Source organism: Enhydra lutris, unplaced genomic scaffold (assembly GCF_002288905.1).
Source record: "Enhydra lutris kenyoni isolate GAN:26980312 unplaced genomic scaffold, ASM228890v2 scaffoldscaffold21, whole genome shotgun sequence".
Classification (NCBI taxonomy): domain Eukaryota; kingdom Metazoa; phylum Chordata; class Mammalia; order Carnivora; family Mustelidae; genus Enhydra; species Enhydra lutris.
This window is the reverse complement of record NW_019154105.1, coordinates 36,402,689-36,424,432: the sequence shown is the minus strand read 5'-3', so window position 1 is coordinate 36,424,432 and position 21,744 is coordinate 36,402,689. Positions and strand designations below refer to the sequence as shown.

General features: G+C 37.3%; 1 protein-coding gene across 4 annotated transcripts in view; it reads left to right on the top strand.

Annotated features, from left to right (window-relative positions):
- Positions 1–21,380, top strand: part of LOC111149257 (kelch like family member 5) — a 100,230-nt gene extending 78,850 nt beyond the window's left edge. For all 4 annotated transcript variants that reach the window (XM_022506218.1, XM_022506217.1, XM_022506215.1 and 1 more), the window contains 5 exons: positions 238–462; positions 5,243–5,405; positions 11,642–11,854; positions 15,618–15,789; positions 20,839–21,380. In XM_022506218.1, coding sequence (XP_022361926.1) covers positions 238–462; positions 5,243–5,405; positions 11,642–11,854; positions 15,618–15,789; positions 20,839–20,895 — 830 coding nt within the window. In that variant the 3' untranslated portion in view covers positions 20,896–21,380. The remainder of the gene's footprint in view (positions 1–237; positions 463–5,242; positions 5,406–11,641; positions 11,855–15,617; positions 15,790–20,838) is intronic.
- The last annotated feature ends 364 nt before the right edge of the window (positions 21,381–21,744 follow it).

The following is a 21,744-nucleotide window of genomic DNA, read 5'->3' as shown; positions in this document are numbered from 1 at the left end:
ACAAATAATCCTTTCTCACTTGACCTTTTAATATAGAGCCTTATGTATGCCCTAGAGAATAGTAGGAGATGATGTCAGAGATAGAACCAGGGGCCTGGCCATGCAGGAGCTCACTGAAGTATAATGAAAGGATTATTGTCAGTGCTAATAAAATTATACTTTTATATGTATAAATTCATAAAATACTCAAACACAGTAAAGTTTTTATTTACATAACTTCTATGCATTACTGTTAAGGAGCAACAAGCATCGAGAAGTATGATCTTCGTACAAATATGTGGACTCCTGTAGCAAATATGAATGGGAGGAGGCTACAGTTTGGTGTCGCTGTGTTAGATGACAAACTGTACGTGGTTGGAGGAAGAGATGGACTGAAGACTTTGAACACTGTAGAATGTTACAATCCCAAAACAAAAACGTGGAGTGTAATGCCTCCTATGTCCACCCACAGACATGGCCTTGGTGAGTATAACTATACAGGTTTGTTCATGATACCATACATTAAGCTTCCACAGCATGTTTACATTCTGTACCAGGCAGAAGACTACTGGATAGCAGCTGAGTCAGGAGCAGTCAGTCACCAACCATTCCTTCACATGCTCCTTAACCTGAAAGCAGCATCTGGACAAACAAGCATATACATAAATGTAACAGCAACCAGCATAAGTAAAAACATGGATATTTCAGGATTTTATCGTAGCATGAGGGAGTGATAAGCCACCTTTTTAAATATGTGTTCTGGGTTGACAATCAGTGTTAATCTAACCTGAATGAAATGCTTCTTTAAAAATCTTTAGCATTATTGTTTTTCATCAATAGCCCCTGGTTTTTAAGTAGAAGTGGGTAAAAACCCAGAGAAATCCTGAGGTGGCACAGAGAATGTAATGATAGAGATTTTTCATTCTTTCATTCAATAATTCACTGAACTGACATTGATTAGCATATACTCTGTGCCGTGCTCTTTGCTCTGTGGGTCTACAAAGACATAGAAGACACTGTCTTTATCTGAAGGAACTGATGTCTCACTCTGAGATGACAAGATAATTTAGGGTCCTATATCACAGGACCTATCTTTTTTGATAGGAGAAAAAAATAGGTGAAGTAGAATTATTCGATGAGCGTGAAGCAGCTGGAAATAGAATGAGATGGGGCTTGACATGTATCTGTTTCACCCTAGCTTTTGCTGCGTAACAAATACTCTGAAATTCAGAGATTTAAAACAACCACCATTCATTCGGCCCAAGGATCTGTGGGTCCGCTGAACCATTCTTCTGGTCCAGGCTGCCTTGGATGATTTCTGCTGGGTTTTCTCATGGATCTCCAGTGGGCTGGCAGGTCAGCTAGGTGATCTCGTATGGCCTCATTCACATGTGTAGTGGTGGGCAGGTTGTTGGCCTGGGCAACAGAGACAGTTGGGCCACATGCCTCTCATCATTCAGCCGGCTAGGCAGGCTTCTTCACATGGGGGCAGTCACAGGGTTTCAAAAGCAGCAAGAGACGGCAAGCCACAGGGCACAGACTTTTCAAGCTTCTGCTTGCATCGTGTTTGCTAATGTTGCATTGGTCACGACAAGTCCCATGGGCAAGCCCAGGTTCAAAGAGGAGAGAAAAAGATTATTCTTCTTACCTATATATATATATATGCATGTATGTATTTATGTTTATATTCATGTGTATATTTAAGTCTAGTTGGTGCACAATGTTACATTGGTTTCAGGTGTACATCTTAGTGATTTGACAAGTTTATACATTATGCTATATTTACCACAAGTATAATTACCATCTGTCCTGTTGTACATCCCTATTTCATTATAATTGACTATATTCAAGGCTCTGCCTCTTCTTCCCATGACCTGCTCATTAGCTAGAAGCCTGTATCTCCCTCTCCACTCATTTTGTCCAGCCCTCCATCTCTCTCCCCTCTGGCAACCATCTGTTTATTCTCTGTATCTGTAGTTCTGATTCTGTTCTTTATTTATTTTTTCATTTTTATTTTATTTTTTAAAAGATTTCTATTTATTTGAGATAGAGAGAGAGTGAGAGAACACAAGCAGGAGGCAGGGGGAGAAGCAGGCTCCTTGCCAAGCAGGGAACCCAACACAGAGCTCGATTCCAGGACCCTGGCATCATGACCTGAGCTGAAGGCAGACGTTTAACCGACTGAGCCACCCAGGAACCCGTGTTTATTCATTTCTTAGATGCCATCTATGAATGGAATCATATGGCATTTGTCTTTCTCAGTCTGCCTTATTTTACTTAGCATAATATCCTCTAGATCCATTCATGTTGTCTCAAATGGCATGATGTCATCATTTTTACAATGTAATATTCCTGTGTGTGTGTGTGTGTGTGTGTGTGTGTGTGTGTGTGTGTGAAAGATATCATCTTTTTTATCCATTCGTCTATTGATGGACAACTCTTCTTGGTGGGAGGAGCTGCAGAGTCACATTGAAAACAGGCATGCATTCAGCGAGAAGAATTTGTGGCCATATTGTCAATGTATCACCATTTGGAAAAGGTTTAAATTAGTAGCAATAAAGAATTTGATAGGTCATCATAAAAGATGAATTCAAAGATGGATGAGTAGCAATGAAGTCATAGTTCAGTTTCAATAGCATAGCCTTGTACTCCATTCAATTTATTAATGCTGAGCACCAGAGTAGAGCTGCCAAAAAAAGTCAATAGCCAGTAATGAAAATTATCTAGGCATGAAGATTGGTCTGATAGTGGGAACAGCAAAAAAATCAGAGAAACAAGTGATTCTACTATTTGCAATTAGGTTTCAGTTCAAGGTGATCTTAAGTTTCAAGCTTGGTAAGGAAGTAAAACCAGAAGGTTAGGGGTAAAGTACTAAGAAGGGGAGCTTAAAATTAACTATATGAGATCTAACAAAACTATAGGATAATAATCTTGAGTCCGTAAAGTCAACTTATTACTTAGGCACAGAATGGGAATATATCTTAAAAGCAGCATGAATGAGACTTAAAAACAGGTTGACCATAAAATCCAGGGTCAATAGTGTGATTCACCTGCATACTTTCCCCCACCGTGGAGAAAAGAAATTTAATTTTAACTTAAGGTAAATTCTTATGGTATGTAGAATAAGAATGCCCATAATCCTGTTATGTTTTGTGCAGATCAGATTGTACATAGAATACTGTCATTACTTCTAGTTACCATACAAAATGCTTTATTGAAGCAAATTCAAAGGGGAATGATCATGTAGTTCTTTTTTCCAGATTGTTCTGTCATTCTTATTTACTTATTTACCAGATAATAAATCAATGTTAAAATTTGAACTTAAAAACCTAACTAAAGTTAAAAAAGAAACTCTTACATAGGAAACACTCCTTTTTTTTTGTATTTATTTTTTATATATATATATATTTAATTTTATTTCTATTCAGCGTAACAATATTCATTGTTTTTGCACCACACCCAGTGCTCCATGCAATCCGTGCCCTCTCCAATACCCACCAGCTGGTTCCCCCAACCTCCCACCCCCCGCCCCTTCAAAACCCTCAGATTGTTTTTCAGGAAACACTCCTTTTATCTCTTTTAAAAATGTGAGAATTAAATAAATTTTAAATAATTAAGTAAAGATTTCATAATTAAATAGATTTCATTTTGTAGAAGTGGTTCTACTGCTAAAATTTTTTTTTCAGAGATATTGTTTAAGGAGTTGAATTAGATGCATCCATTAATTTTTCTTCCAGCTCTTTAATTAATTCCATGCACATATACACAGATAATTGGGTATATTTTTTATATATTTGGAACTATATACGTGGGTGTATATGTGTGGTTTGTACATACTATCCCCTTTATCTCACCTTCTCTTCTCTCAGATATCTCCATGTCTGACTTCATCCACATTTTTGTTCAAATGTCATTTTGTCCAAATGTCACTTTGTCCAAGAGGTCTCCCCTGACCCTTCCTACCCTTCTACTCAGTTCCATTTTTCTTATTAGCATTTATCAATACCTGAAATATATTTTGCCTGTTTCCTGACTAAAATATTAGGCCCATGATGGTAGAGCCCTTATTTGTTATCTTTTATTAAACATTTGGTACTTAATAAACACTACATAGATGTTTGTTGAATAAGGAAATAAATGAATCTGGCTTGGTTCCCTGGTGATGAATCACACCAATAGACTGTGGTATAAAGTCTAACTACAGTGAAAGAAATAAACATGATTTCTCAAAATTACTGAAAAAGCTTTTTATTATGGCAATGTGTACATATTATATGGTTTTAAATAACTTTCCACTGTTGGACCTCAAGATACTGCCTTTAAAACTTACTAGACCAGAGCTGTAGAGCTACTTAGCCCCCTCACTCCCCCCCAACCTACCAAGCAAGAAGAGCTAGAAAGAAATCAGGTATCTTTACCATAAATATTTCCTTAATTAAATTTGCATGTTTAAGATTCATTGTATTACCCAAAGCAATCTACCGATTCAGTACATTCCCTGTCAAAATTCCAGTGACATTTTTCAAAGAAAAAGAACAAATAATTCTAAAATTTGAATGAGGCCACAAAAAAAATGAATAAATAAAAACAAAACAAAATAGCAAAGCAAACTTGAGAAAGAAGGACAAGGCTAGAGGCATCAAACTCCCTGATTTCAAACTATACTACGTAACACATTATGGTAGTTGGCTTAAAAACAGACACATAGATGGATGGAACAAAATAGAGAGTCCAGAAATAAACCCATGCATATGTGGTCAACTAATTTACAACAGAGGAGCCAGGAACATACAATGGGGAAAGGACTGTCTTCAATAAATGGTGTTGGGAAAACTGGACAGTCACAGGCAAAAGAATGAAAGTGGACTTTTATCCTACAGCAAACACAAAAATAAACTCAAAATGGGTTAAAGTATTGAACATAAGACCTTGAACCATAAAACCATAGATAAAAATGTAGGTGGTAAACTGTATATTGAGATTTAAATTAAAATGCGATCTTTAAGATGTAGCAGCAAATCTGAAGTCGTTGCTTCTTTTTTTCTTTTTTAAAAGATTTTATATATTTATTTGACAGAGAGAGAGCAAGAGAAGGAACACAAGCAGGGGGAGTGGGAGAGGGAGAAAAAGGCTTCCTGCTGGAAGCCTGATGTAGGGCTGATCCCAGGACCCTGTGATCATGACCTGAGCCAAAGGCAGACGCCTAACAACTGAGCCACCCAAGTGCCCCTGAAGTCATTGTTTCTTTCCTGTCTCCTTACAGGTGTGGCTGTATTGGAAGGTCCCATGTATGCTGTAGGCGGACATGATGGCTGGAGCTATCTGAACACAGTAGAAAGATGGGACCCTCAGGCTCGCCAGTGGAATTTTGTTGCCACTATGTCCACCCCCAGGAGCACAGTAGGTGTGGCAGTACTAAGTGGAAAGTAAGGAAATATTTAAAATTCCATTTAAAACACAATAAGCCAAATTTATTGAGATATACATCTAAGTTAAAAATATACATTAAAAAATACACAAAATCACGTAAGGGGAAAACTTTTAAGAGTGATGGAAACTTTAAAAATAGTCTCTTTTTATTGTAATTGTAAATATAAATAACTCACCATGTTAGGTTTTCATTCTAATATACTGATTTTATATATACATATATATATCTACATATATATATAAAATATTACTGGTTATATATACATATATATAATTCTATATATAATAATATATTATTATAAATTTCAAGTTATTTTATATGGAGAAATTTTATATAAATATGCAATAGAGTACAAGTCTGGAGGTTTATAAAGCTTTAAAAGCATATAGTGTTTTAAATGTAGTAGATGCCCTCTAAGTGTTTTCCTAAATAATTCCTTCCATCTCATCTACTGACTTATCTTTACTTTTACTTCTTTCTTATCTTGGTAAACTGCTGAAAACTGAAATGCACTTAGAAAGGTGCTCTCTTGACTCTTGTCTTCTCTAACTGGAGTTAACGGATTTGGACAGAACCATCACCAATAGCTCTTGGTAACTCAGAGTTTAAATGCATATCAAAGGCCTTTCTTCCATAAAATGAAGCCCTATATGGTTATTAAATAAATGTTGTTGGTTACATACCTTTACTCACTCAAAAGGCTTTATCATCATTTACAGAAAAGAGAAGGAATCAAAAGAAACTTAAAATCATTTGTAGAATTATATTGATTGATTGGTAAAAGAAAAAAATGAGAAAATATTAGTAAAATTTTTATGAAAATTTATAAAAATTTTTATGACCTAAGGTCTTGGTTCCTCAGGACCTATTAGTTATGTCCTACGTTTTCTTAGTTTTTAGCAGTATTACAAGTGATAAGATAGAGAAATAGAAACCCACTTTTTGAAATGTACCTGATCTCCACACCCCTCCCTTCATGTGTTTTAACTGAAGAAAGAACTTCAAAATTAGCAGAGTCAGCCACCAAAGAATCTAGTAAATGAGAAAAAAGAGAGAAAATGAACAGTATCTTTTCCATTTTAACCCTTCAGTTAAAATTTTTGGGAGTAGTTCATTGATCTAATTCTTGCTCACCGGCATATTTCCTAGCTTAGAAATAAACGTTTCTCAGAGCACAAAAAGGATAACTGCCTTCTGTAAAATCTAATTTCTAGACCTACCGCAGCTTTAACTTCGAGGCATGGAAATAATTTACTTTCTCACTTTCTCTCTCTTGCTCTCTCTTTTTTTTTTTTTTTAAGATTTTATTTATTTATCTGACAGAAATCACAAGTAGGCAGAGAGGCAGTCAGAGAGAGGAGGAAGCAGGCTCCCTGCCAAGCAGAGAGCCCGATGCGGGGCTCGATCCCAGGACCCCGGGACCATGACCCGAGCTGAAGGCAGAGGCTTTAACCCACTGAGCCACCCAGACGCCCCTTTCTCTTGCTCTCTTATGAGAAATAAATATTTCAGTCTTTAGTTCATCTAAGGTACAATTTATTCGATATTGACACTGAGACCATCAAAGAATCAGATCAGAAGCTGAAGATCTCTCATCTACTAGCTATTAAGACATTGATTTTGAAATTTCAGGAGCTTACAGGACTAAGCCTTCTTTATGGTCTCACCTCTGTCCACATATCTCCACTCCTCCCCTCCTCCCCTCCACTCCCCTGTGCATATCACACTCCAGCAGAACTAGCCTATTTGTGGGGCACCTGGGTGGCTCAGTTGGTTAAGTGTCCGCTTTCACCACAGGTCATGATCCCAGGGTCCTGGGATCGAGCCCCACGTTGGGCTCCCTGCTCAGCGGGAAGTCTGTTTTTCCCTCTCCCCCTCCCTCTCCCCCTGCTCATGTGCTCTCTCTCTCTCTCAAATAAATGAATAAAATGTTTTATTTAAAAAACCTAACCTGGGGGCACCTGGGTGGCTCAGTGGGTTAAAGCCTCTGCCTTCGGCTCAGGTCATGGTCTCAGGGTCCTGGGATCGAGCCCCGCATCGGGCTCTCCGCTCAGCGGTGAGCCTGCTTCCTCCTCTCTCTCTCTGCCTGCCTCTCTGACTACTTGTGATCTCTGTCTGTCAAATAAATAAATAAAATATTTAAAAAAAAAAAAACTAACTTATTTGTGGAAAATACATTTTGACTCCCATAATGTTTTAACTCATTGCCTCTGTCTTCGAGTGTTATTTCCCCATTTTTGTGCCTGGAAAATTCAGCATCCTTAAAACTCACTCAGAAGTCTCTGGAACACTTTTCCATTTCCATTCCCATCTCCTCAATGCCCCCTACACTAACTGTCCCTTCCACCCTCAACATTTTCACTGTGCATAATTTGTATATGATTGTGTTAAAACAGGAACCACTCTATTGTTGTTGCTATTTACTAGTCCATGTAGATCAGGGTCTTGAGTGACCTGGTCTTTTCGTTCTTATACGTAGTATGGTATCTGGAACATAATCTGAAGTGTACAATCTTACTGAAGAATGTTCCAGTACCATTAAATGCACTGGTGCTTGTAATCACCCCCAAGAAGAGGATGTGTTAACGTATCAACTAACACTTTTCTAAGCTTGCTTTTTTTTTTTTTTTTTTAAGATTTATTTATTTGTCAGTGAGAGAGGGAGAGAGCACAAGCAGGTGGAGCAGCAGGCAGAGGGAGAAGTAGGCTCCCTGAGGCACAGGGAGCCCAAATATAGGACTCAATCCCAGGACCCCAGGATCATGACCTGAGCCAAAGGCAGATGCTTAACTGACTGAGCCACCCAGGCACCCCTCTAAGTGTGCTTTAAAACAAAGTAGCAATATTTTAAAATATTTTGTTTTTATCCATTTTGAGGTACATATCCAGAATATGAAAAAATAGAAATCATGTTCTTTTTAAATATGCAGTTGATTGAAAAAAAATAACTATGCATCTTTTCTACTCCTTTATGATTTAGAATAAATCATTTCCCTGTGCCTGAGTTTTTTAATCTATAAAATGAAAAGCCTAGATTAACTATTGTTTTTGTTATTTTAACTTATTTTATAATGCTTCCTAATGCAAAATATAATTGTTTCCTTAGAGAAAAACTGTTTGAATGTTTTATGAGTTACATCTTGTATCTTGAAAATTTCAAAGTGTTAAAATTTTTCTTTCTACCATGTTTGAGAGAAACTTTAGAATTCCAATTGCTTGGGCTACTTTTAAGGCCCTGGCTGGCAAATATTTTTCACAGTAGAATCTCTCTCTCAAATGCAACCTTACAAAAACCCTGATACTTAAGACAAATGGAAACTCAAGATTATTATAGACTTATCTTAAATTTAAGCTCAAATTTGTAGCATGTATTTATTATAAAAAATTGAGATAGAAGAACAAGTCTGTTTTAAAGAACACTAGATTATTTCTATGTTTTGTTTTTGTTGTTCAGTATAAAGAAAAATCCTGATTCACAAATAAGTAGCTGAGAAGATAACAGTTATTTTAACTACTAGAGCAATTTAATTGGACTCTCAGGAAACTTTTCAGTTAAATTGTTGATGTAGTTTGAGAGTATTAGAAATTTTTTTTTTCCTAAGTTAAATCTCAATATCCACCAATCCCTTGCATTCTTGATCATAATTTTAAATGTCAGGCATGAGGAAGTCTTATTTTAAAGTCTATAGTACAGTGCAATTTGACACAATCACAATTTGACATAATGTTTCTCTTTTTATTTGTAATAGCTACTGTCATGGGGGAAAGAGATGAGTTCTGAATCTTGTATGGCATTTAATTGAGCCAGATATTTTGAAAATTATTAAAACTTGGATTTCAGGGTCACCTGGGTGGCTCAGTCAGTTGGGTTTTGGCCTCTTGATTTCTGTTTGAGTTGTGGTCTCAGGGTGGTGGGTGGGGGCCCTGCATGGGACTCACACTGGGTGTAGAGCCTGCTCAAGATCCTCTCTCTCCCTCTGCCTGCCCCCCGCTCCGCCACCCCACTTGCACAGGAGAGCAAACGCACGTGCACACTCTCTCTCTCTAAAAACAAAACAAAACTTGAATTTCAAATGCACCATTTTGGGGATCTCCTCAAGTACTCCACAGAATCCTATTCTTAGAAAACAATTTGAAAACCATTGCTTGAGATAATGTTTCTTTAGGAAGTGTTATTGGTACACGTTAGCCCTTAACATTAGCTCAGTGTTAATGTTGTTTGTACGCTTAAGACCTAAAATTGACATTTTCTAGAAGAATATAGAGACAGAATTCATTTTTCCCCCGAAAAAATAGAGACAGAATTCATTCTTTCCCCCGAAACACTTAGACCATGTTTACCCTGTGTAAGGCACTGTTCAAAGTATTTTACATTTGGTCATCAATAATCCTACGAGGCAGGGCTTAAAAGATGTTTTGAATGATGACATTCAGGCAGGTGGAGGTTAAATAACTTGTCCACAGTCAGAGCTTGTAAGTGTGAGAACCACAGTTCAAATCCAGAGCCCAGCTCCATAGTTCACCTCTTAATCCCTGTACTGCACCACTTTTCACAGTCAAGACCCATGAGTTCACTCTGAAGAGGGGACAGTGCCTTGAATTTGTGTGTGCGCACGCATGCGTGCGTACATAACGCACGCATGCATGTGTACATAACGCACGCATGCGTGTACGTGTTTTTTAAATTATGGGTGTTTTCTAATTCTTGATGTCTCCTGATAGTCTGTGATCCATATTCAAACAATTATTCTACCAAGTATTAGTTAAAAATGAGAACAGTTTAAGAACAATAACACAAGAAAATAGTTTTTGACAAATAAAAATTTTAACAAAGTTTCAAATGAATTTCAGTTTCCATACTATTAATACAAAGTTTAAAACAAGATATTGCCACACCGATATGTTGCTGTCTAAGATATGGTCATCTTCTCACTAAAGAACCACTTTGAGTGGTAGAGTGAACTTTACATTATGAATTAAAATGAATAAATGTCTTTAAAATATATATATTTACCCAAATAGAAATACAAATAAAATATAAATATAAATAAAAAATATAAATATAAATAAATATAAATAAATTTTCAAGATACAAGATGTAACTCTAAAACATTCAAACAGTTCTTCTCTAAAACAATTACATTTTGCATTAGGAAGCATTATAAAATAAGTTAAAATAACAAAAAGTTTTAATTGGCAGATTTTTGGCATAGCTCAAATATTATTTCCTGAGCTAAAAAATTAGTTAAATATTAACTAAGGCATCTGTAAATTCAAAATGTGGGAACTTCTGTATAAGCAATGATCTGAATTTATTACTCTTGAAAAAACTATTATAAAAATATATTTTATATATATTTTAAGGTCAGAGTAAAAGACTTTAAGATTAATGCAGTATATTGACGGGTAATGAATTAAAATTTATCTGCTAGGCAACATTTAGGACATTAACATACCGTATTCATTTTAGATAACTTACAGTATCCTTCTCTGCAGTAATTTAAATTAGTAGAGGATCACGGTTCATATGTAATAAATATTAATTTATACATCACTGTTTCAAGCAATCCTTTTATTCTCCTATTTCACTGCTGCAAGAACATCCCAGGTGACTGCTCACAGTACAGCTGCTCATTACTCTGTGTCCTGGTTCTGCTTCTGACCCTGTATAAGCCTCTTAATCTCCATGAGCCTGTTTCTTCACCCATGAAACAGGAATATAAATGGTTTCCCGTAGCATTATTGAGATGATTAAGTTAATACAGGTAAAATATCTAGCCTGTGGTAGGGACAGAAAAGGTTCATTTCTTTCCTTTATAATGTAGTCCTGTCTTAGCTATTTAAGAAAGAAGTCATGGTATATTTATATACTGCATTTTATCTATTCTAAGACACATCTTATGCCTCTAAAATTGTGATGTGTCTTATAATCCGTGTTGACTTATCAGAAATAGTTGTCATTGCTTTCAGGTGAGTTTGTTCTTTTTTTTTTATGTATATACAGAGTAATAGCTGGTATATATACATAAACACATTTACATATGACATATACATATATGTAATTTACATATGATATATACATATGTCATATAATTGGTAGCATATCTTCTTGCTTGATGGCACATAAACTGAGAGTGTGTCTTAAAATCTATGGCACCGTAATTTCAATGAAATACCATGAGAATAATCTCTTTGCCTTCATCTTTTTTATTATTCTATTTGTTCTTACAGACTTTATGCAGTTGGTGGTCGTGATGGAAGTTCTTGCCTCAAATCAGTAGAATGTTTTGATCCTCACACTAATAAATGGACACTCTGTGCACAAATGTCAAAAAGGAGAGGGGGAGTAGGAGTAACTACCTGGAATGGATTGCTGTATGCGATTGGAGGACACGATGCCCCTGCATCCAACTTGACTTCCAGACTCTCAGACTGTGTGGAGAGGTAATTTCCTGTGAAGGAAAACTTTGTCTGACACTTCCAGACAAATCATTGACTCCTTATTGAACATCTAGCACATGCAAGGCGGTTTCTTCCCAGCTTTGTGAACACTGGGTCGTCTGCTCTGGCTGTCTCCTGGTCTCTTTCCCAACAGCTTTTCTCGGATTCTTCTCTCCCCATATTACTGCCTACTTAAGATTTACCTTAGAATTGATTACATAATTTATTAATTGAGTCATATGACACTTATTGTGTACATATTTCATATTGGATACTCTACCTGACAAGAAAAGGAAAAGAGCTTGATGAATTTCAGAGAGAAGTAGTAGGGACTGGAGGCTAAGGAAGAAGTGAAAAGGAGAGGAGCCTTTCTAACACATTTTGATATAAGGAAATACCATGAAATAATAAAATTTTTAAAAAACTAGTATGGCTTAAAAGTTACACAAGTCGTCCAAACTGGCCTCATGAAACTCACGTATAGGGCCAGGTAAAGAACCTAATTACATCAGTGGACAGTTTGGACAACAGTTCAGGCTTCCATCTGTTATTTTTAGTCTGGTTCAAGGAATGGAGAGGATTGAGTGGATTTAGGAGGTAGAGTCCATGGAGCATGTATGAACATTCCAAAGCAGAAGGGGATACGATTCATTCAGAAAACTGAAAGGAGGCCACTCTTTCTGGGGGAAAAGAGAGGGAGGGAGACAGTGGCAGGAAAGGAGGCAGACTAGGGTGGAGACGGCGGCAGATCACATAGAATCTTAAGGATTCTGGATTTTAAAGAGCAATGGGAAGTTGATAAGTAAGTGTGTGTGTGTGTGTGTGTGTGTGTTATTTAATCATACATGATTGGAAGAAAGTTAAAAAGTGAAATGTGAGCTTGATGACAATGAGTGCTTTCTGTGAAATAATAAGGTTTGGTTTGTTGTCTTTTGAGAAAGCAGGAAAGTCTTTTGCCCTGTGTTAGGGAGAAAGTGATTCAGACTACGCTTCCTGTGTGTTACACTCCAAGAAAGGAATATGGAAGTCTTTGTATACTTTACCCCATAAGTTATAGGCTCACCGCAGTACTGCACCCAGTGAAAAATTGTTCATTGTGCAAGAGGTATTAGCATTTTAGCATGATGTATCTGCTCTTAGACAGACAACTCTGGGCTGTTCTAATTAATATATTTCATGAAAAGAACAAGAAGGCTCCAAAGTGGACAGCTTTCATGATTGTGTCTGTCAGTCATCTCACCTAGCCCTTCATGTATTGATTTCCTCAGATTTTCAGTAGATAATCGAAAATCTTACAGCAGTTTTCAGTATTTACTTTAGCTCTTTTGGATCATTAAGTGTTATGGATTTACCAAATGAATCTGTAATATTGTAAATTAAAAGTTTTCAGGAAAATACTGATTTTTTTTCTAAAATATGTTCAAATGTACTTTAAATAGCAGTGATAAGATAAAGGGTAGGCTTAGAGAACTAAAACATTTTTATTTTCTTGAAAGAAAAATGTTAACGTTTTACATGGAAAGAAAAATTAAATTGAATAAAAATCATGTTCTGAAATAGGCATCTCAAGCCCTAAGAATAAAAAGTGAAATATTTAGAAGATCAAATACAAACCAAACTGTTAATAGGGGTTACCACTTGACTCTGTAATTAAAGTTGGAAGGAAATGAGGCTAGTTATTGCATATTTTATATATTTTTGTAATCTTTGAATTTTTGTTACAAGAATGTATTCCTCACTAATAGGAAAAGTTGTAACAAATGAACCAACTTATCTTTAAGGTAACATTTATCAAATGCTTACTGTGCATTTTCATTTAACCCTCAATGCTACCTGGGAGCAATATTTTCACCAATAAAGAGACTAAGATGTAAAGATTTTAAGTAACTTTACAATACCATAGAACCAGTGATTGGAAGGATAAGGACTCGAGATTCTTCAGCCCAAATCCAAAGCCCATTCTCTAACCACTTTGCTATACACCTCTCCCAGGTGTTTCTGGATGTGTTGATATTCTTTTATTGAGGTGTAATCGACATACAACTCTCAGGTATATAACATAATGATTTGACATTTGTAAACATTGAGAAATGATCACAGTAAGTCTAGTTAACATCCATCACCATATATACTTACAATTTTTTTCTTATGATGAGAACCTTAAAGATCTACTCTCTTAGCAACTTCCAAATATACAGTACAGTATCATTAACTACATCGCCATGCTGTACGTGACATCCCCATAACTCATGTATTTTATAACTAGAAATTTGTCCCTTTTGACCCTCTTCCTCCATTTGACCCACCCCCTCCATGCCCCATCTCTGGCAACCACCAATCTATGAACTTAGTTTTTGTTCTGTTTTAGAATCCACATATAAGTGAGACCATAGTTTTTGTTTTCTCTGGCTTATTTCACTTGGCATCATGCCTGCAAGGTCCATCCATGTTGTCAAAATGGCAAGATTTCATTTCTTTTTATGGCCAAATAATGTTCAGTGTGTGCATGCATATGTGTGTAGTCTACATGTACCACATTTTCTTTATCCGTTCAGCCATTGATGAACACTTAGGTTGTTTCCATGCCTTGGCTACTGTACATAATTCTGCAGTGAACATGGGTGGTACATATGTCTTTTCAAATTAGTGTTCTCATTTCCTTTGGATAAATACCCAGAAGTAGAATTACTAGATCATATGGTAGTTCCCTTATTAATTTTGGGGGGGAATCCATATAGTTTTCTGTAGCAGTGGCACTAATTCACATTCCCATCAACAGTACACAAGGGTTCCCTTTTCTCCATATCCTCACCAACACTTGTTATTATCTTTTCAGCAGGCATTGTGGTTTTGATTTACATTTCCCTGATGATTAGTGACGTTAAGCACCTTTTTGTGTACCTATTAGCCATCTATATGTCTTCTTTAGAAAATGTCTATTGAGACCCTCTGCCCATTTTTAAGTGGTTTATTTGTTGGGTTTTTTTTTTTGTTTTGTTTTGTTTTTAATATTTTATTTATTTGACAGAGAGATCACAAGTAGGCAGAGAGGCAGGCAGAGAGAGAGAGAGGGAAGCAGGCTCCCTGCCAAGCAGAGAGCCCAATGTGGGGCTCGATCCCAGGATCCTGGGATCATGACCTGAGCCGAAGGCAGAGGCTTTAACCCACTGAGCCACCCAGGTGCCCCGGGTTTTTTTTTTTTTTTTTTACATTCTTTTTATCTCCTAGATATTAACCCCTTATCAGATATATGATTTGGAAACATTTTTCCCATTCCATAGGTTGCCTTTTCATTTTGTTGATGGTTTCCTTTACTATGCAGAGGTTTTTAGTTTGATGTGCTCCCATTTGTTTATTTTTACCTTTGTTGCCTTTGCTTTTTGGTGTCAAATCCAAAAAAATCATTGCCAAGACCAGTGTCAAGGAGCTTACCCCCTATGTTTTCTTCTAGAAGGTCTATGGTATCAGGTCCAACATGCTAGTCTTTCATCCATAAACTGTTTTTACATAAAAATATTCTGAGAACGGGGTGCCTGGGTGGCTTAGTGATTGGGCATCTGCCTTCTGCTCAGGTCATGATCCCAGGGTCCTGGGATTGAGCCCCACATCGGGCTCCCTGCTCAGCAGGGAGACTGCTTCTCCCTCTCCCACTCCCTCTGCTTGTTTTCCCCCTCTCGCTGTGTCTCTTTATCAAATAAATAAATAAAATATTTTTTAAAAATATTGTGAGAACAATGTCAGCTCCAGTTCTAAAATTTTCTTTCAGATATGATCCCAAAACAGATATGTGGACTGCAGTGGCATCTATGAGCATCAGCAGAGACGCAGTGGGAGTCTGTTTACTTGGTGATAAATTATATGCTGTTGGAGGGTATGATGGACAGACTTATCTTAATACAGTGGAGGCTTATGATCCCCAGACAAATGAGTGGACCCAGGTATGGCATTTCATTTTTTTTTTTTTTTTAAAGATTTTATTTATTTATTTGACAGAGAGATCACAAGGAGGGAGAGAGGCAGGCAGAGAGAGAGGAGGAAGCAGGCTCCCTGCCGAGCAGAGAGCCCGATGCGGGGCTCGATCCCAGGACTCTGAGATCATGACCCGAGCCGAAGGCAGCGGCTTAACCCACTGAGCCACCCAGGCGCCCCGGCATTTCATTTTTCATTATTACACTTCTCTGTTTTTATTAAAACAATTCATTTAATAAAAATGATCTCCATTTGTCAATACCAAAATATATAGCATAACATGATAAAGTCATCTCTTTGATTAAATATATGAAAACAAGAAGGAATGTTTAATTTTATGATATAATTAAAATCCAAAATTATTTTTAAAGAATAAATTAATACTCAGAGAAATTACTAATAGTTTTGATCTGCCACCATTTGCTTACTGGGAACTGATGAGATGTTCTAGTATTGATAGGCCAGTTAGAACCACAAGAGAGCTGTGGCAGAGGGAGGGGAGATGGTGGAAAATAAGAAACAAAGATAGAAATCAGAAAAATGTGAACCACTTAGGCAGACATAAGGTATAATTTTTAAATATTCAAGCCACTGATATTTGGGAGCAAATGAAATGTCTGGTCATCACCTAATAAAGATGGCAACCTTAAATTACATTAACAAGTAAGAAACTTGACCTGGCAAGCTTATTAACAAAAGGAATTCCAGCCATGTCTATTTCTGGAGGGGCTAGTACTTCTAAGAATGATCTTTTGAGATCTTTGTTTCCATCATTACCAAGAACAGAATTAGGAATTTTGTGCCCCAGTTCAGAATCTGGTACCTGAAAGACCCTCAGATGTTTAATTGACCCAAGGTTTTTCTACATACAAGGAGCAATGGTAAGTACTGTCAAGAAAACAAAACTTAAAAGAATCCCCACTGCCATAGAACTTAAAGACTTAAGTAGGTATAATCTGGGGGTGTAAGGGGAGAACCCGCAATGTAGAATAGTTGGTAGCAGGTGTCCCATGGTGTAGGCATTGAGTGGTGTAGGAAATCAAAGAGAAAAAATAAATTGGTTGTTGAGAATGCTTTAGAAGTTGGAGAAGTTGGAAGTTGTTGAGAAGAAGTTGGACTTAAGCTAAGCTTTCAATTGATCCAATGCAAAATGTAGAAAGAAATGGGAAATTGTATGAGAAAACATGAAAGAAATGTCAGTGAAGAAGAAATACACAAGATATACTGAGAAAGCGTGGCTGGTTCTAAGGATCCATGCTTAGTAAGAGTAGGACGTCTTTCCCCCCCACCTTTTTAATTTCATTTCAATTAATTAACATATAATGTATTATTTGTTTTGGAGGCACAGGTCTGTTACTCATCACTCTTATATAATACCCAGTGCTCATTACAACACATACCCTCCCCAGTGTCCATCACCCAGTTACCCCATCCCTCCACCCCTCTCCACTCCAGCAACCCTCAGTTTGTTTCCTGTGATTAAGAGTCTCTCATGGTTTGTCTCCCTCTCTGGTTTCATCTTACTTCATTTTTTTCCTCTTGTCCCCTATGATCCTCTGCCTTGTTTCTTAAATTCCACATATCTGTGGTGATATGAATGATATGGAGATGTGATAATTGTCTTTCTCTGATTGACTTATTTCACTTAGCATAATACCCTTTAGTTCCATCCACGTTGTTGCAAATGGCAAGATTTCATTTTTGATGGCTCTATAATATTCCATTGTATACATATACATCTTCTCTATCCATTCATCTGTTGATGGACATCTAGGCTCTTTCTGTAGTTTGGCTGTTGTGAACATTCTTATTGGAGGGCAAGGTTGGGGTCAGGATAGAAGTTGGCAAAGGCCATGCTTCAAGAGTTTGGTAGTGGGAAGCTGGTGGAGACTTAACCAGGAGAGTGATACAGTAACAGAAATTTCATGTGGTGGTTGGGGACAGGATAAGTTGGGTTAGGGGCAAGGGAAGCAAAGGCTGAATAAAAATAAAACATATAGAAGGTTGCTTCACTTTAAGGCTTGAGGTGTCAACTCTAGAAATGGATTCAAGAGATATTACCAAGTCCTATCTGTTCTTTCTTTCTACACTTGCAGGGTTGAATTAAAGATTCAACTTCTCAAGAAAAATAGCAAATGAATGACCAGAGGGTGTCTTAGATAAGATAATGAGGTAGAGCATTAGAGAGAGGAGACAGGCTTTCAACAAGATAAGGATGAATGAAGATAATTTATCATTCGTGAAGTTGTAAGAACCTTTGAGAATGTGATAGAAGCAAAAGATACTCACAGTGTAAAAAGTAGAGAGAAAAATAAGTAAATGCAGGAGCTAGAGGAGCATACAGTTTTCAAATGATGATAATAGAAAGTTAACATTTATTGAACACATTTTATGTACCAGGCTCTATTGGATGAGGAATCTGAGACAGAGAGAGGTTAAATAGTTGACCCAAGCCACACAGTAAATCAATGGCAGTTAGAATTTGAGCCATAGGTCTTTTTCACAATAAAGGTAAAAATAAGAGAGTAGAGATTCCAGATGCTAGAAGGAGCAACATTGAAGGGCAAGAAAGAAGGGCAAGATACAGAATTGAAAGCAAAGACTGGTCCTCTGCAGACTGGAGGAAAGATCTCTTCCAAGGCTGGGAAAGAAGATGAGAATATGATTGTAGAAAGGGGCAGGGAATTTTTAAATGAAGAGGATAGACTATAAAAAAGGGACTTGACCTTGATCTTGTTTCTTCAATTTAAGTGTGGTCACTGGGTGAAGAGAAGTATAGATAATTTGAGAGCTTGAATCAGTACTGCAGAATTTCACTAGAAATTATGTGATTTGGGCGCCTAGGTAGCTCAATGGATTAAGCATCCAACTCTTGATTTGAGCTCTGGTCATGATCTCTGGGTCATGAGAATGAGCCCCACGTCAGAGTCCATGATCGGCCGGAAGTCTGCTTGAGATTTTTTCTCTCTCTTCATCTCCCTCTGCATCCCCTTCTCTAAAATAAATTAATTAAAAAAAAGAAATTATGTGATTATCTACCATTAGCCTCTCACTGTGGCAACATGAATGATAAACAAGGAGCACAGAAAGAGATGTAAGAATCTCTTTTTCTAAGGTGTATTTTATTTATAAACTTAGGCCTAGTTATAAGAAATTTTTTGGCCAGTATTCGAAACTTGTTATTACAGGTAATTAATGCTTTATGCTGAATTACTATCAAAATTAATTACCTGTGACCACATAGATATTTTGTTTGCATGTCCCCTCTATTACTATTTTTAAGCACCTGAATTTGAACTTACAACTTTGGAATATGAAAAATAAATGTTTTCCATTCAGTGTTCCAACAAATGGGCAAGAGGACATTTGTCCAGGGAATGAAATGAGGTTATAAAGTCTGAAGCCATCACCCACCCTGCTGTCCACCTTGATCCAAAGCAGGAGTGAGCCCATTGTATTTAGTAAATACTCTAAGCTGAACTTTCTAGCTGGTTGTTAGGGAACATCAACTCTTTACAGTGTAAAGACTTCAGGTCTTCAGTGTTTGGAGAAAGGCTGCTCATTACAAATAGTCATTTTGATTGAAATGACTTAGAGTTTACTCCTAGAACACTCTAAGTAGAGATGGTTTTAAAGTGGGTGATTTGATTGTTCAAGGAGATAGAATAGGGATCAAAACACCTGATTCAGATAGAGAACGACTGAGAAGTCTCAGTTGAAGTCTGGTATATTTTTAAGATCCGGTCACTGGTCTGGAAAGGTTGGGAGAGAGGCCAACCTGACCAAGGAGTCATTTTGATATCATGTATTTGACAATAACACTGTATTACATACCCCCGCATACACACGTACAAATTTTCTCAGTACTTTGTATTAGTCACCCCTTCTCTAAATACTGTCATTTTAAGTCTTAGGGCTTACTCTGCTTAAATTAATCCTTTAAAAGCTATCCTTGTCCACACTTGTAGTTTTGCACTCTGAATTGCTTGGTGTCTAGAGTGCTCAAAAAGAAAGGGAGAGAGGGAGAGAGAGGGGGGAAGGAGGGAGGAAGGAAAGAGGGGAGGGGGAGGAAGGAAGGAGAAGGGAAGGAAGAAAGGGAGGGAGGGAAGGAAGAAAGGGAGGGGAGGAAGGAAGAAAGAGAGGGAGGAAGGAGAAGGAAAGGAAAGAAGGAAGAAAGGGAGGAAGGAAGGAAGGAGAAGGAAAGGAAGGGTGGGGGGAAGGAAAGAGAAGGAAAGGAAGAAAGGGAGGGAGGGAGGGAGGAAAGGAGGAAGGAAGGGGAGGGAGGGAAGGAGGGAGGAAGGGTAAGTGAAAGATTTAGGAATTACTCCTTATCCCTAAACTAAGATTCTGTTTCTTTCCCTAGCACCCGTCCTTATACCTCATTGTCATAGAGTTTATTCACCAGGTTTGTTTCTACTCCTAGGGTGGAGTTGGAGGAGGTATATTTATTATTTATTTACTGTGCTAGGAAGTAGGAGAGTGGGTTTAGATTGTCCAGCCATGCACAGAGAAGTTAGTCAGTGAATGTGCAATGACTGGTGCCCTGGGAAAAAGCAGCCAGGCACACAGCGACTCTGGTGTGCTCTGAAACAGCATAGCTATTACACGCCTTCTCTGGATAATACGCGGTATTTTCGCCACTTGGGTCCTGGAGTGTTGGGCGTTTCCTCATTATCCATATCCCACATCCTGTTGGCCAAATAAATTGTTTCAGATAGAGTAAGTCCCAAACGATCTTTTCTTTTTTTGGAGGTACCTTTAAAAAGAAGTACTGCTTAGTACTGTGCCCTAAACAGTTGAGTCTGTGACACTTGGACTTCTACAGGGGGCTTGGAGGATGGGCCGGCCCTACAGTAAGGCTGGGGCGGCAGAGTTGGGAGCTGCTCTTTGATGAGTACAGCCTGTTTCAATATTTTACCAACTACGTGGTTTTATCAACAGTTGTACCTACACACCCAACAAATATGTCTTTTTGTTTTTGTGTTTGTGTTTGTTATTGTTTTTGTTTTTGTTTTTAGGTTGCTCCACTATGCCTAGGAAGAGCTGGGGCTTGCGTCGTAACTGTCAAACTATAATACAGTGCTTTGTTTTCTAAATGAAGATATCGTCTTCCTCACGAATTTACTAAAATTATTCTCCTACCAAGGGATACATTTTTAGCCAATTTGCAATGCCGCATTCCTGGGCACGGAGTGCCCAATCTCAAAGCGAAGACAGTCAAACAAGGCAGCAACGAGGGGAAGACCAGGGATTAAATCCTGCATTTCTCCATTAAGTCATTTCTCAGTAAATCAAAACTACAGCTGGGGGACTGACACCACGTGTGAGGACAAATTCACCGCTCTAAAAACAGAAGCCTATGCTGGCTGGGGATGTCATTTATTAATAATCAATCACATTTTACTAACATTACCCAGATTTCTTTTACTACAGTGCACATACACCAGAGAACACTTTGAACATTTGCTTTATAACTTTATCATACGTTGGTTGCAGTAATTTTTATCCGTTTAACCACAACTGCTGCTTTCATGACATACTAAACACTATGCTAATCTTCAGGTTTTTTTTTTTTTTTTTTTTTTTTTTTTTTTTTCAGAAACAGCTGCATTATATAGGCTTTGACTTGTGGACTTTTACTTCCCAATTGGCTTAGTCTCATGAATAAAGAAAAACGAGAGTCAAAACAATGACCAAATGCAAACAAAATGATCTTTGGGTTATTTTAAAATGGTCTTCCTGGTATTGTTAGATTCACTAACAATACAGGCTATGATATCCTCAAATTGGAACTGAAAGATGGTGTTTTGCAGTAAATTGAAGAGAGGCACATTTATGTTGAGGAAAGAAATGTCATATACCCTAACATGTTCTTTCATCTAAGTAATAATTATATGGATTTGTTTTTATTATGAAAGATGTTT